Genomic DNA, 17,564 nt, shown 5'->3' with positions numbered 1-17,564 from the left:
ATATGGCTATTAAAGCAATCTTTCGGTAAGTCCGCCTTTAATTGCAAGAAGGCGGATAAACCGCCCCTAGACGGAAAAGGGCCCCTGACTATACGTAAAACCCAAAGGTCACTTACTCCCAACCCTAAACAGTAATAGCCTGTTTTAAAAACCAAAAGGTACTCGATTTAATTTAAACTACAATTGACCTTACATAATAAAGGCAATTTGTCGACATGCCCATTATGGTAATGTGGCTGCCCCGGATGGTAAGAGCTGGTAATAACTGAATAGGAACTGCGATTTACGACATGATTGCGGGTGCGCAGACCTTTGAGTTTACTGCTTTATTGTGTTTAGTACGTTCTGTTTTTCACTGTTTTGATGGCGTAGTTGTATTATGTACTGCAGTGCTGAGATAATAAACACTGCGAAAAGTGGGTTCACCAGTTGCACTTCTGCTTACCCTTTCGGTGATAAAAGCAGTGTGTGTATGTTCTGTTTCTAACTGAGCTTTGTTTTTACGTAATATAAGGTTTGTTCGCCTGGATATAAGTCAAATGCCGGGGTAAAAGTAAATATTATTAAGAGATGTAGCATTCTATTATAATTGACATAAGCAAATTAGTAATCTTAGAAATTAGTATCTCTACGATTTAATCAGACTGTCATCTGCTTCAAATCAACAATGACTACACATTGCTTGGTGACATAAATAGACAATGTATCTACGATGGACTACACAATACTCTATCACCTAGTTTGGTGGCGTACAAATTATTTATATATTTTATTCGGCAACAAATCATTTACGCCGCAAGAGGAAACGAGCGCTTGGCATTTAGTTAATAACACGCGTGCGTCCATATTAAGGTATTATTAAATGCAAACATTCAATTGTTTTTGAGTTAAAGGTGACTTGGTACGTTCCGCTTTACATAGAGTACGGAAATTAAGTTCTTGTATCATAACAAAGATATAAATTTACTGAAAATTGGTAGGCAAGTGTCAGGCATTGTGCCGGTCTTTTGATGGGATCTACGTTGGTTGAACGAAGAACTAGTTAGCCGGAATGTGTTGCTGTGGTTTTAATCATTCTAATGTTGATATCTAGTTAATCTAATTAAGAAGAAATAGGGAGTCTTGCACGACTTTTTAATGATTTGTCGTTTCGTGGTTTATTACAAAATTTACTCTGTTTTTGATTTAAATACACTTGTTGCTCTGGTTTGGAGTGTGATTCCATTGCGATTAACCAGCTTTAATAGTGGACAGATTTCAGCAATCCTTTTATATGGGCACAGCGAAGTGTTCTTGTTTCTTCTTGCCTTAAGGTTTAAATTGATTATCTATTAACGAGAGGAGGTTCCTCTCGCCAGACACACTTGCTAGTAGGATACATTTCATATCCGCCCGGATAGCGGCAACCGTACACAAGGTGAAACCTGCCATAGTGGCCCACGTGTGTCGCGTTCCAGGATCAGCCTGTGTAAATCCAACAGGTCGGTATAATTGTGTCGACTGCCGAGGAGTAATCATCTCTTGTCACGCGACATTCTATGGGCCCATTACATTTACCATCAGGCGCAGTGGAGTCAATTAGTCGTACTCTTAAAAAAAATGCCTGCCCTATGATGATAAGCTTGCATATACTTATTACTTATATCCTCACAATAATAAGCTTGTATGTACATCCTTATCGTATTCAGTTCACCTCGATACAATTCCAACGCATTGCAAATCCTCATGCATTTGTATAATGTTAAATATTCAACGCCTTGAAAGTACGTAAATTCCTTTGAGGTTAAGTTTTGTTAAGAAATACTTGAGTTTTACATAATTCTGCTTACTGTCGCTGAATACTGATTAGCGCCATCTGTTGAGGAGTTGGTGTTGAAACTATTTCTAAAAACAATACAGAAGCGGTTCCACAGAATAGTTAGTAAATGTACCTAAATGGTGACATACACAAGATGCCTTTATCTTGGGAAGGGTGGACAGAGGTGCAGGGCACTCACTTTTCGCCATGTAAGCATATTCAGACTCCGGGCTAATTCTTAGAAGAAAAACAATACTTTTCCGTATCAAGGTTTATTATTGTGTGCCAGTATGTATCTAAAAAGAAATAATTATAATGCCTTCATTAATTTTCAAATGCACTCGGTAGGCGATTTTACTAAACTTATGAGCTTAATTTACAAGTTTATTATTACTTATGTGTAACAAAGTGTAGGGACTTATACAAGTTTATAAGTGAAAATAAATGCTTTAAAAATGCTGTAAAAACTGTGGAAACACCCCACCATAGAAAAGAGGACCATGTGTGATTCAACTCACGATCCATTTTCACGCAGTGCATCCATATAAGGACATTGAATATATAATGCCTATTTGCATAATAACATAATGATTCAAACGACGGTGCATAAAGGTTTGTTCACGCGGTTGAGTAGCCGGACAGTGGTTGTTGCAACGCACAGTGCCTTTGTCAAAGTTGAAACGAACTTTGAAGTAGAGCTTAATATAGAATACCAATAAAATTGTATTGTACATTATCATTAATACATTTATGTCGGAAACATTGGTATTATAAAATTATATTGTAAAAGACTGTTATATTTTTTTTGTTTTAAAGTTTATTTCTATTTATAACTTAAAAATAATTAATACAAAGTCTATTTCATACGTTTTAGCCTGCAATTTTATCACACTAATACGCATTAAAATATAACTGATTTCATCCACCACAATGACATATAAAGTTCATAACACCAGTTATTTCTTGATGCACTGTCCCGTCACTGGCCCGCCTCTGCCCTGTCCCTGTCACATACGCCTTAATAGTAATCAAGTAACTGTTAATCTTTATATTGTATTTAACAGCTCGTAACTCCATAACAGGCGATGAAGGTTTATGGGCGGATGCGTGGTGTGTCCGATGGACTTTATGTGCATTTTATAATAGATGATACAGGTATTAGGCTCCTAGGCTTCTTGCATGTTAGGCTTTTAAAGATTAAAGATAGTTTTTGCATAAGGTATAAAGTTTTATAACTATCTTACAAATATTACAAATGCGAAAATTTGTTAAATGTTTGGATGTCTGTAAGAAATAAATGCAGAAACAAATGCATCGATTTGGGTGGAATTTGGCACATGGGAAGACCAGGTCTTAGATTAAAATAAAGGGTAATCTTTATTTCGGTAATTTGCTTTCAGGAAACATATTGTAATTTTTACATCTGGTGTTTTAAATAGATATCGTTAGCAACCTACAGTTGCCTAATAATCATTACATACATTTCACTTCCGCTCAAAATTTATTTCAAATTTCCTGTATTGTATTGTGGAGCTTAACATAATTCTTCGTAAATATTATAAATTTAAATACTAAACTTTTCTAACTTATCCTCATCAAGTGTTATAGAAAATAACTATCCGATATCTGACATTTTCCCGTATAACATCACATACATATCGATAGCCAAATATTTTTTTGTTGCAGCACGCCAACGCAGTCCGCGAATCAGCGCGCCTGATCCTGGACACGCCGCACCCTGAATCCGAAGACGCCCTGTCCCTAGCCAAGGCTCTACGCTCCAGGCCTCCAGTCAACATGCTCCCAGCAGCCAAAGCCGGCACATTCTTCGCCAGAGACAACCTCTCCAACTTCATAGAATGGTGTCGTAGAGCTCTGGGAATTTTGGAGTGTCTGCTCTTCGAAACTGATGACTTGTGTCTTCGAAAGAACGAGAAGCACGTAGTTCTATGCCTTCTTGAAGTAGCTAGAAAGGGCGCGGTGCTCGGCATGCCTGCTCCCTTGTTGGTGCAAATGGAGAAACAGATTGAACGGGAGTTAGCTGGTGAGGAAATAAGACCTGATCATCCGACGCTAGGTCTTGTGCCTTCAGGTCCTCAGCCCCAGTTAGTGACAAACGATTTGAGGAGTTTGGACGAGAGAGTTCGGGATCTGGTTGAAAGGTGCTCTTGTCCCACCCAGTTCCCCATGGTCAGGGTGTCTGAAGGAAAGTACAGGATTGGTGATACCAGGATGCTGATTTTTGTTAGGGTAAGTCACTTTTGGCTCATTATCTTGTGTTCGTGGTAAAAAATATTAACCTCATGAAATGTTTCATAATCAATTGATTAAGGTATCATTGCCTTGAGGACTTAAATTTAAGATATCATTTAGATCTATTAAATTGGGTATATCTGGCTTGAAATATCTAATCTTTGACCAACAGATAAGGTGTTAATAACATTACATAATCAATAACATCGTAAATAATACGTTTGAATACAAAAGCCATGTTTAATTATATACAAACGTTGCAAAGTATTATGATTATGCAAAACGTAGTTTCCTGTTCACCTTACGAGTGATATTACTCGGGCATGATAGATCGGGTTAGTAAATCACTGTTCCTATTTATAGTGACAGGCGAGTTGCTCGCCTGGTTGTAAGCGCCATTACTGTCCTATAGTGTTTTGTAAATGACGAAGCTAAGAATTTTAAAATACGTATTATTACGAGATTTTTGCTTTATGTACTGCATCTGATGGTATGTAGAGTGGGGTCCATAGAAATTCGACTGACGAGAGTTGATTACACCTCGACAGTCGACAGAATTATGCCGGCCTGTTGGAACCGTATTTACAAGCTTATCCCGAAACGCGACACTTACGTGGGCTACTATGGTTGGTTTTAACACCTTGTGTACGGGGGTCGCTATCCGAGCAGATATTAAAATATTCCTACCACTAGCAAAATAAATGTTGTGATGAAATAATAGGTACTCCAATTTAGAGATTGGAATCAAGTAATGTTTTTTTCGGTAAATCATTTTAATATGTGCTCGAAAATAATTAAATATTTATAAACAATCAAGATATAACTATTAAATTCAACAAAGATAAAAATGGCAATCAATTATACTTGCATTGTTTTGATGATAAAAATTCTAGAACTTGTCGTTTCAGTAATATTATTTCAAACTTTAATTCAAGAAAACAATAAAATACGAATTAAAGAATAAAGATGAGTTATTGTCACATTAAAATTCGTATTTTTATTAAATCTCGTTGCATCGGGTTTAAAATAAACACTCAGGTGTCAAGGTCCGCTGTAATTAGGTAATTAGTAACGGTTTTTGTTTAACCGCCTTTTATAACCTTCTGTTAAGTGCAATATATAATTTGCTTTCCGTTTGTTGTGACCAAATATAATAGGAGATACCCGTGAATCTGCTCGCGTGGATTTTCTCGGTAAAACTTTTCCGGGCTAAAAGCTTATACAATAAACCTAATCTTGTTCTATCCGTATGTTAAAATTCATCAAAATCCGTTTAGTTTTTGCGTTATGTCACAAACATAAACTTTCGTATTTATAACTGGATGTCATGCGGCCGTCGAACTCACGACCTTTCGTTTCTCAGGCGCCTCGCCCACTGCGCCATTTGAAACAGCTACTTAATTTAGAACCACAGTCGCCCTCTAAGGAATCACATCGATTCCGCTCTATAAGGGTCCGTTCGATGAATCATACCTGCCTATCCATCTACGGTCAAATCGTATTGATATTGCAAAGGAAATCTTAGAGGCGACCTTTTCATGACAAAAATACAAAGAACTCCCGTCCTTTACGCGATGTATATGGATGCAGGTCTATTTATAGTGGACAATCGTATCCAATTTGAAAAGATCTCTAATTTTGTACAAGAACTATTTAAGTGCAGGTCATGCTAGTAGTCCTTCCTATTATGGGAAGTAAGGTTGTACAAATGTATGAAAAACAAGGCCGAGTTTTTTAAGTATGGGTTTTGCGAAGTTTTGTTATATTTGGCAGATGTTATTATTATTTTATGGTTGTTTAATATTTTCTATAACGGTTGTAATGGGTACCTATAATAAAGATGGAGATACCGTTTCTTACCAAAAAAAACTTTTGGAGTAGGTAACGTAAGCCCGATATTTCTTAAGTCGTTATAATTAACAGGGTCATTTCAACATTGCCTCAACAAATGAAACCTCATACTCTTTTACCTCTGATAATATTGTGTCAAAAATCATTCATGAATAACAAAAAATTTCACCGAATATCCCAAATTTATTGTTCTATTTTTGTTGTTAATTTTGTTACTTACTTTAATTAGAGTTTTTGTCCACCTCCCCGTTTTATAATAATAACTACATGAGGAAATACTTTGAAAGCACAACCAAGGAATTACCCGCGACATTTTTATTGATAAATAATAAAATCAAAAACATTTTCAATAAAAGCTTGAATCAAACCTTGGACTTTCATCATTATCTCTCTAAGCAGCAAAATAACTTGTTAAATAAATGAACATTTTATTATACACTACGTACAGCATATGAATTCGATTATAATGTAAAAAAGTCCAACAATAGACAGTCTTAATGACAGTCTTAAAAAATTCAGACAACCAGCACTTATAGTGAGTAGTGGGAAGGTTAAAATTTGTCGAAAGAGAACCCGACATAACATATACGTACTAATAATATGCATAAATGAGGTTTAGAAACCAATTTGTTTTACCTCGATTACTAAAGGGAAGCCGATAGGAATCGAATATGAACCCTTCGCAATTGATAGAGACTAAATATAACAAGCCAACGAGGCGTTCACTTGACATTCTTCAAAACAAAACTTATAATTAAATGTCAACAAACAAACACTAAACTTGTTTCTTGTAATAGCAAACTGCAAAACCAAAACAGACCCATTACCACATTTAGGTTGATTATCTTGAGTGTACTAACAGGCATGTTTTACAAAACTAACGGGGATTGTTACGGCGTACTTCCCTAAATGAGACTGTTAGACGTATGCTTACAAAGAAGTTTAGATAATTTACACCTGCATCTTACTAATATTACATAATTCAATTAACATACATCACGCCTTTTTCACGAAAGGGTAGACTAGGTGCAACCTAGGCTATCGTCGCCTGTGTGTTTTGTGTCATGATTTGATGGGGGCGAGCCTATCGCCGTGTTGGTGACGAATTTATGAGCATAAAAACTGAATATCATTTCCCGACCCACGATTAGAACCTAAGATTTAAGCGTTGGATAAGACGTACGCAATTCAGCTGCATCATGGAGTCAGTCACTAATTTGACTAATAATGTTTATAAAAATGTTTTTGTAGATTTTAGAAGAAAACGTAGAAACCGCTGAACGGATTTTGGTGGAATTTGGCACATGGGTAGATTGTATCCCGGTTACACACAGACTTATTTTTTATCAAAGCAGTAAGAAAGCACTTATAATTAATTGTCGCGGTTTACATGATACACATCAAAGTAGAGAAAAAACACAAAGTACTTAAAACATACTCCATTTCCAAACCGCGACAACTGTAGAACGCAGATAAGGACTTTTATACCAGAAAAGGTCTTGCACTTAACCGGAGCTGCATCCAACACATACTTTTCTATATGACGGTATTAATTAACCCAATTTCTTTGTTACAGATCCTGCGTTCCCACGTGATGGTCCGCGTTGGCGGCGGATGGGACACCCTCGCCCACTATCTGGATAAACACGACCCCTGCCGCTGCCGCGCTCAGCACCGGACTTCTCTCTCCGCGCGCCTCGCTCGTCCCAAACACGACCTGGTGGGCGCCACGGTCACCTACGAACGTCCAGACCCTGGCCCGACCTCGCTCCCTTACACCAAGACAGAGCCCAAGGGATATGAACCCACTTCCCTGCCTTATGAGGGACAGTACCAGTCCAACCGTCTCACCGAGCCGACCAGCCTCCCATACCTTGGAGAATCAGACAGATCCCATTCTCCGAGTCGGAAGCATCTCGCTCCGAGATCCATTAGCCCTGGAAGGAAGTCATCATCTCCTGATAGGAGAACTAAGATCGTCCACACGAACCACCTGGTGCCAACTCCTCATGGGTTGAGGAATAAAAGTCCTCGGCCGGTTTCTCCCGCGCCTGCTACGGAAAGCGCTTCTGACAACGGCTCTGAAGTGTCTGATGAAGGGTACAGGAGCTTGGGCGTGGTGGCTGGGTCCACCCAGGGCTCTCCATCGATGAAGACTTTGAACAGATATTCGATACACAGCCAGAACTCAATGGATGACGCTGAATTCAATGGTGAGTTAAACTTTTTTTGCAATTGATTTATGACATGAAGCGCCTGTCTCAAGAAGTCTAATTCAGCAACTAATTATTTATAAGACAACGAAATATAAAAGTCACTAATTCGGTAATTAAATGAGTAAGTACTATTTAAATTAGCAGGCCGATACCATACTTCCACACTGTGAAACATAATCAAAATGATGATATAAGTAGCAAGAAACACACAGTTTATACATATGATAATACAAAATTAGGTTTACACTATTCTGCCACAAGTCACGGTACTCAGCAGTGTACAGACAAAGCAACACACGTAGTTAGTCCATTCATTGTTGGTGGCAATTTAACGGTACGAGCCATGTCGCCTGATGCATCATTGCGAAAATATTTGCTGAGTGGCGCCGCGAGTTATGAGAGCTAGGCGTGATTATACATAGAATTACGTCTAGACTGTAGGTTAGGTAGCTTCTTTGTTTTAGTTGTATCGTATAATGAGCTACCTTGCAGTGGCAAAGGGTGACATTTTCCGAAAGGTAACAACAAATAGGTGCTACTAATGTGCATAAATACATTCTACAAATCGTTCCGATGTAAATTAGGTTTTATATTGCAAAAGGGAAGCCAGAATCGGGTTATATGGTTTCGTTACTACGGCCTTGCGTGGATTATTTTAATATGACATGATCTCCCAAGTTGATTAAGGCAAGAGAGACAGCTTGTAACCACTAAGAAAGAAAGAGACTTTAATTCGCTCAATATAGGATACACACAAAAGTATGTATAATAAGGTATAGAAAGGAATAAGTAATAATTAAAGGGTGTAGGCATCGTGCATACCATGGTACTGCCTAAAGGTTCCAGTTCAGCACAAAATGCTAGCCATGGTGTGCTTAGTGCTGGTTTTTAATTGCAACCTTCACCTAGTGGATAGTAACTTACGGATTGTTTTAGAAGAATAAAATAAATAGATAAATACAAATAGAGGACTAAGGAAGCTAAATAATTATGTAGAAGTATGAAACTAAAGTTTGTTGGGTCAACCTAACATTGAATTACCTACATAAGGACAAGTGGAAGAAGTATTGCACTAAGTATAAGTCAGGAATTAGGAAATTGTGACGAAAAAGATTTGTTAGCATGAAGGGACTATTGCTCAAAGGGCAACCCTAACTAATTGGCACGAAATAACACCAGAACGGCCTTGGTAATTACTTGATGAAGAAAACATATGTAACTAATGATTTTTTATATTTATGCGAATATTAGACATTGAAATTAAAACCCTCTATGATCATGAAGGCTACAAAGTCTTTGACACTTCGGGAGAAAATTATAAAAAGAAAAAACGCGATTAAATTCCTAAAATTGTTTTATTGCAATTTGTATTTAAGTTAATAGAGTGTAAGATATAACATTGTATGATAGCAAGCAGGTAAACAAAAATGCTTAACAATATGTTAAAGGACATCGCTGTTCGTTCATAAATTGACGCTCATTTGAACTATGTTAGTCCAGGTTTCAACAACAGCGCTATGTCGTTGAGTGGACGACAAGTGTTGTTAAACGTTGCATTACTCACTGTTTGGACAACTGTGTTGTAATTAATTATACAATGTGTTGAGAGGACGTTAAACTGTTCAGTGTAAATGGCAATGTCCAAATAATGTTAGGTAAAGTGTCTGTTGTATTGGTTTGAAGTTTCTGAATTCCAAACTCCTGCTGATCCTTGTTATTTTCGGCAATACTGTCTCGCAATCAATATTTTAAGAATTATTAGTGTCTATAGTTCTTCAGGGACCGTAGCCAAGATACCTTTCTAAAATCGTTAACACCAGTAGAAAACAGATAAAATGTATTGAGATGATATTAATCGATAAGTCAGTCTCATACATAACGTTAGCGTTAACGATTGTAGACATCTAAACTACCGTCGGTGGTATTGATGGTGTTTATGGATCTGTTAATTTCAATTATTCGTTCTATATCCTAAAAACTTAAGTACCTTGCTTTAATTAAAAAAAAATCAGTCCTTTGTTATTTTGCACAAACACATCCCACATTAATCCCCGAAGGAGTATGTAGAGGCGCAATCATGGCACCCACTTTTTGCCAAGTACGTTGCGTCGCATGATGTGATAGGGGGCAAGCCTATCGCCATATCGGGCACAAGACTCCAGACTCCGGATTAATATTACTGAAAAAAATTAAGAACGAATATCTTAAATCAAATTCCAATCCCAATTTAAGCGGGTAATTCTCTGTCAAGGAATCGAACTCTTCGCTTACTCGGTCAGCTTACACATGCTACACCAGTGAGGTAATGAAAATAGCATACCTCTGAATAATGGACAGATGTTTAGCTGTACAACCGTACGTGACGAGATGCTTCGGCATGTGAGACAAAACGTTGAGTAACTTTCTACGAAGGCGTGTGCGGGTCTATTGATATTGTTCTGATAGACCAAGGACAAATACCTTTCATAAGTTCGATTTAATTAGCTGTGGGAACGAAAAGTAATATTTAGTGTTACTTTTTCCAATTATTCTTACTCTAAAGCGAGGTTGACATACATTTTGGAGAAGAAGCTAGCGCGTTATTTAATATATTTATGGATCAGTGAGTCAGTTGTATTTTTCATTAATAATATTATTTTGTTAGCTTTAAATTGATTAGGAAACGACTGAGATACCTTTGGATAAAAGTACCTAAATAAAATAAAACAAAAAAATAATGTTTAAGTTGCATAAAATATGCTAGTTTTTACGACCGCCTGGCAACTTAAAGAATACTATTCCTGAGTCATTTCTTTTAAAAACCAAGTAATTTAAGGCCTGGCATTGGAAACCAGGAACAGATATCTCGTTTTACAGGCCGCCAATCAGGGACGGAAGGTTTAGATATCGAAATAAAAATCCAAATTTGGATCGAATTGAAAGTCTACTATTTATTGCATGCATAACTTCACCATCATTGAGTTTTGTAGGGACTACCATTCCAGGGGCCTTATTCTCTGTCACGCACTTTATTTTGACAGTGTGTAACAAGCACGTAACACAACGCATCATGTTTAGGACTATAGAAATTTGGCTTACAGAATACCATTCCACACACATTTCTCGAAGATAACATGACACGGCCGCGTTACGCGTTTACACTATCATACAGAATAAGGGCCCATGCTGTTTAACTAATGACATAAATCTATGTGATAAATGATAGGAAAGCCTAACAAACAATAACGCGGTTATCTGGGGCTTATCAGCGGATTATCTTGTACTAAGGATGCGTGACTACATAACTTAATCCTGACCTGCTTTATATAACTAACATACAGGAGTAAGTGATGTTGATAAAATAAATAAAATAAAATACTTTATTTATCTTGTAGGCGAACAAAATTGCACTTATGATACGTCAAAACAATTTATAAGAATAATTATTGTTTCTGAATAACAGAAGATCACTTATATAACTACAGACATTTTAAATTAGGGATAAAATTCTTATCGAATACAAGGCATAAGATAAAACGAACTAACCAGCTCGGGGTGGCAGGTAGGGGGAAATATAAGGCTAACCCGTCGCGATCCTCACAGGTGATGTCATCAGCCCTAACCTAACTAACCTACCAGCCATTCACTAGCTACTTAAGTGATGGCTACCCGAAGAAGAAAGGCAGAAAGAATCTCCGGGCTTGTATAGTATAAAGAGGTAAAGTTTCATGTATGAAATTTTGATGATTTACAAAAATCTTTTTGGAAGCTATATTATTAGTGAATGGCAATGCTATAGGCTATTTTAATCCACGAAATGGATTTTAATGCGAGTTAATTCTGGGCTTCTTTGTTTTAACCGAGAATTTGGCTCAAGATTTATTTATAGGTACACAGTAAAGTGACCCAAATCACCTGATGGTAGTGGAATGGGGTCGAATAGAATGTCGACTGATTAGAGATGATTACCCCTCGGCAGTTGATACGATTATGCCGGCATCTTGGAACCGGATTATACTGACTGATCCTGGAACGCGACACACTTACGTGTGCCATTATGGTGTGTTTTACCACTTTACAAAAAGCTATTTTGATGGATTTCTTTACAATATTACCTACGTATGATCGCTAGCAAGTCCCAAGCTAATGACGAATTTTTCATCACATTTATTCGCTTTTCAATGTAGCTTTAACATTTCTGACATCTTCCAACCAGTTTGCTTACCAACAGCTATAAAAATTCGGACTCCAAACGGACATTCCAATTACAGGACTAAAACAATAAGTCAGGTCGTCGACTTAAACAATGGGATCCTTGCGACCAAAACAGATGTGTTTGCGCACGAGTGACGTCACAGATATGCATCAAGAACTTTCTAGACGTCACAGTTGAATCAGGATAGACTTTTAGGGGACATACGTCATGAAAAATGTTAATGTTTATGAGCCCAAATATGAAACTGGTGTTTTGATGTTTGTTACGTAATTACGAGTATGTAAATTCCTAAATATTATTGATCTTTGATATACGTTTAGGCTACGTTTTGAATTAAATTATAGGTTACTTTATATCTCATTCCGGCCGACATAGCGCCGATTTAAAGCTAATTCGTATTACCCTTACAATCATTAGTGTACAACGCCATCTATATTTAAAATCCTTAATCTACCAATATAGCTTTGTAATGTAGGTGGCAGCGGACTTGTTCGTGCCTTAGCAATAAATCCCATTGCCTTTTATGTGAAGAATGTGGTTCGAATACCGCACGTGTTCAAAGGTTAATGATGAATTTGTAACAAAAATAATTTCTAATGCAGAACTTGAAGAATGTGGTTTGCTTTTATTAATAGCATGACTTGAAGGTATTCCCTATCGGTAATAAATAATAAGGGGTTGGCTAAAAATACCTTTCTTAATACTGAGTTACTTTTAAAACTCGTGAAAATTGCATGCTTAAAATTAGCTAATATCAGTAGTTTAAGATGTGCGGTATTTCCTAAGAATTTATTAAAGTAAAACAACATTAACTTTGAGTCGATTTTATTCTCATTAGTGAGGTATTTAATAATAAACAAATTTCTTATCTTGATCGAACTATGGTATCAAAGAGATATTTTATCATTGTTAAACCGGTAATACTTTTCAATTAAATATATATATCACAAACTGACAGCATATGAGTGTTACATGTCAGTTATTATTATAGAATCAATGTTGACCATAATCAAGCATCGTGTAGGCGCCATACTCGGCTCAAGGAACAGGAAGCGGCAAGGCATGAACTTTTAAGGCATTAAAATGATAGGCATCGAGTAAACTCCATAAAGAGCTGAGTATCATGCTTCTATGCGGATGTTGTATTTTTATGATGGTATGTCGATTATCTAGGACAGACTTTAATGACTAGTGGTGCAGTCATTTATAGCTTAAAGTGTTGATACTTAGGTCCTTCGTGACCTTTACCAGAATGAGAGCAGTAACATTTGTGGTTAAGGTCTATTTGTATATGGGCACGTCACTTGGAAGGAATTGGGGTCTAAATAGAGGCGAGAGACGGTTATCCGTCGCAAGTCGTCAGAATTATGACGGCCTGATTTAAATCAGATCGAAACGCGACACATTTTTGGGCCACTATAGGTTTTAACTTTGTGTTCGGTGGTCACTATTCGTGCGGATACAAGTCTCCTATCATCAGAGTAGTATGTGTTAATCCGGGATATAGTCTATGTATATGCCGGTGGTAAAACTGTTTAACGGTTTTTGCGGTATTCATATATTTATATAGCAAACCTCCCCTTTTATAAAATTAGTAAGATGAAATGAAATGATTTATTTGAATCTGTAAAATGTTATACATTATTTAGATTCCGTCAATATTAACTCTACCACCAGTTCGGAAAGCAGTTTTCACCAGAGAAGAACGGGCAAGAAACTCTGGTGTTGCTCTTTTCAATCAGTTTAGGGTAAAGACTACAGTACATGATAAAGTGAAAAGAGAAAAAAAAAAAAGTTTAGAGGAGTTCATTTATAGGCTCGTGAAATAAGGAATAAATTAATTTAAATTTTTATATGACTGCACAACCCTCTCAGGAATCATGAAATTTCTCTATTATCCTTATAATTATTTCCTCCCAGATAGATTAGATTCTAAGTGGTGTTACTGTTTATACATGAAGCGATTATTCTGTTCATATCATTAAGTTCAAATTGTCATGGTGGTTCTTCAATGTAGAACTAGTTTTGGATATCTAATCACCGCCGATTTCGCCGATTTATGGAGATCCTTTTCTATATTTAGAGTCCATTCTACTGCTACATCACAATCTAGGATTTATTACAATTTTTATGGTCTTTCTATTACTCTCATCAAATGCTTTAATGAAGTCATTTCTCTATTCCAGAGCGTCTCGACCAAGACGACGGTTGTCACATGGACAAAAACGAGCGAGACGACTACGTGAGCCTCAGCACGGGGCTCCGCAAGACCGACTTCTCCGACACGTTCTACGGCGGCCGCAAGCCTGGCTCCATCGACGGGAAGTCCAATCGAGGCAGTCCTGACCGAGTGGTCGTGCAGGAGAGCAACGACTCCCCTAGCAAGAGCTTGAGACCAAGCAGAGAACCCTCTGAGTCTCCCACCAAGACGATCAGGAGCCGCCAAGCCAGCAGGATTCCTCATTCGCCGGTCAGGAATCGCACGCCCAGCCGCGGCAATACCCCTAGTCCTAAGCATACTCCGAACCCAGCTCAGACCTCACCGAAATTGACGCCGAAGCTGCCACCCACAGCGAGGAATACCTGGGCTGGTAGAACGGGTCCTACCCAAGCTAAGGCTAAGTCAAGGCCAGCGTTGGGAGCTGATACCTTCGAGAACCCGAACAAGTCGCCCAAAGCCGCTCCTAAAGCCGCTCAGAACGATGCTTTCAAAAGGAATTCTCCTCTTAGGGCAAGCAGTGCTACCCTCAGGTCCCCACCGAATCAAAAACAGCTTAGCCCACTGCTAGAACAAATCTTGAGGTCGGCTGAGACGGCGAAAGATGATGCCACTGTTCTCGAAAAAATGAAAGAGATCATTAGGACTTACTCTAAAGGAGACGACTCGTTATCCAGAACCAGTTCAAAAGATTCAGATTACGCTGACTTCACCTCAGCCTGGGTCATGTCAGATGGAAAATTGGAAAGGTCTATGAGTACCAGGCAGCTGGCTTCACCTAGGAAAGACCAGAGAAACGGTCCATCGAGGATACCAGCTCCTGTCTCCATAGGATGCCGGAGGTCGACATCAACGTCGCAGTTCCAATGACAGAGCTCTGCGGAGAGTGTGGATAAAGAGTCCGAGCCTTGAGTCCGCTGAGGCTTAAGTCTGCATCAATCGAAAAGCTGCGGACTTAGAACATTGCGTGTGGTTTGCGTTTTATAACGTGAGTGAGACGCTGTATAGTATTAGTGCGAGCTAGTTCGGATAGATGGCGTTAAAACGTTCTCGAATGGTGATACACGTTGACATGACTTATGAAAAATATATCAAATTCATATCTATACGGAGATATTTTTGCAATTTTGCTACATATTTAAAGGTAGACAAGTTTTAGTTTCATACGTAGCTTTTACCATGGGAAAAATTTTAAGCATTTCTTAGTTTTTCTTTCGTTGTATGTATGAGACTAACTTGTGGCGTAATAGGTAAAAAAGACAATGTATTGTTTAGCTATGACCACGTATAACATGTTTGTATGACCACCATGTACAATAAACATACTTCTCGTGGTTGATTTTAAAGAATGAACCCCAAGAAAAAAAAAAAAAAATGGCGATTTTCCAAACGCCTAATTAAAGATGGGCGAGGTTCGTTCTGAAACCGGAATTTCATCTTAAATAGTTTTAGTACTAACTCTTATTTTATTTAAATTAGAAAAAGTACTAACTCTTGACTATTAAATTTTACGATCGAGATATCTAAAGATATCTGTTTTATTTTTTTACAAAACTGCCCAAATGTAGGTAATAGTACACATTTTAAAGAATCTCTGATAAAATTACATTTAATGTTGGGCATTTTTTTATAATTTGATTTAACCAGATTTTTTTACTTTTTTGTTAAGCTAAAGATTATTATTTGCTAACGATTTAAGTTTAAAGGTGCTAAGTTAAATATTAAATTGTTTTAAGTACAATAATGTTATTTTAAATGTAATTTGAAGATTCACAATTACTTTAATGTTGATTTAAGATGGTTTTGAGTTGGTTGTCTGAAAGATAAAAAATATTTTAGAACATTTAAGAACAGTTTTTTGGAACAATCAGCTCGAAACCGTGAATCCCCCACAACGATCTAGTGTCTAGCACAAATATAAAAACTGCATTTCGATTTTTTTACATTTACCCGGTTTTTGTAAACGAACGCATCAGAAAAAACCATTCCAAGTAGCCGGGAGTTTTGGCAATTTTTATTTTAAAATTTTTGAAACGTAATCTCATTTTGTGTAGGTTGTGATGGAGTAGAGCTTATAACATAATCGTAGAGTTTTTTTTACTTCTTAAAGCACTTAGAATACAAATAAGTAGGTAACATCATCCATTTTGTACCTCATGTGTAAAATAAGAGATGACATATTTTTTCATTCACTTAAAATAATGTTAGACCGTCCAAAAGGTAATGACGAAATTTTAGAAAATCACTTTCTTATCCTAACACATTTTCAAGTAGAACATTGTAGAACATTTTTCAGGTAAATTTGGGGATACAGCTTTCTTCATTCATTTTGCATAAATAATTTAATGTTAATTAAATTAATGATTGAAGTAAAGTGTTATTATAATTAATTATAATCATATTCTTAAAATCACCAAATTTTATCTAGCCAATAATTTATCTGTGCTTTTTGTGTCAAATATAAAAAATAAAAAAATACCTACTTAAAAAATCAATAGAATTAAAACCTACTTTTTAGATTATAACGCTCTGCCCGCTAAATATTGTAAAAAAATATTTCTTTAAATGTGATATTTTAATTCATGTATCACACGCTTTATAATTATCACATGTAAAGGCAGTGTATACATGTATCGTTCAGCCGTAATATAAAATATCACATGGCAAAGCGATTTAACAAACACGATTATTTTAATTTCGCTATTTTACTATCCAGTAAAGCTAGATTTTATAAGGCATGGTTTACATTACATGTTCCGAAAAAAAAATGTTCTAAAATTTTTCAAAATGTTTTAACGATAGTGCTGTACGTGTGATGTAAAGCATGTCTAATGTAGAGGCTAAGTGACTTGTTATAAGGTACGACGTAAGGTTACCAGTGATTATGCCATAGAACATTGTTATCTTTCACTGAATAAACGATAAAATACACGTAGACTTTTTCTATTTTTTATTGTTCTTTTTTTAGGCATCTGAAGATAAGTACCACTCTTAATTATATGGTAAACATTTACTTATGTTTGATAAAGATTA

General features: G+C 36.8%; 1 protein-coding gene across 1 annotated transcript in view; it reads left to right on the top strand.

The window, feature by feature from the left end:
- Positions 1 to 17,468, top strand: part of LOC115448438 (GAS2-like protein pickled eggs) — a 62,528-nt gene extending 45,060 nt beyond the window's left edge. Inside the window, exons 2-4 of the mRNA XM_037436681.1 lie at positions 3,485 to 4,048; positions 7,479 to 8,115; positions 14,500 to 17,468. Of these exons, the coding sequence (XP_037292578.1) occupies positions 3,485 to 4,048; positions 7,479 to 8,115; positions 14,500 to 15,401 (2,103 nt within the window). The 3' untranslated portion in view covers positions 15,402 to 17,468. The remainder of the gene's footprint in view (positions 1 to 3,484; positions 4,049 to 7,478; positions 8,116 to 14,499) is intronic.
- Positions 17,469 to 17,564: the final 96 nt, after the last annotated feature.

Source organism: Manduca sexta, chromosome 9, assembly GCF_014839805.1.
Source record: "Manduca sexta isolate Smith_Timp_Sample1 chromosome 9, JHU_Msex_v1.0, whole genome shotgun sequence".
In the NCBI taxonomy this organism is placed as follows: Eukaryota; Metazoa; Arthropoda; class Insecta; order Lepidoptera; family Sphingidae; genus Manduca; species Manduca sexta.
This window is presented reverse-complemented; position numbering and strand designations above follow the sequence as displayed.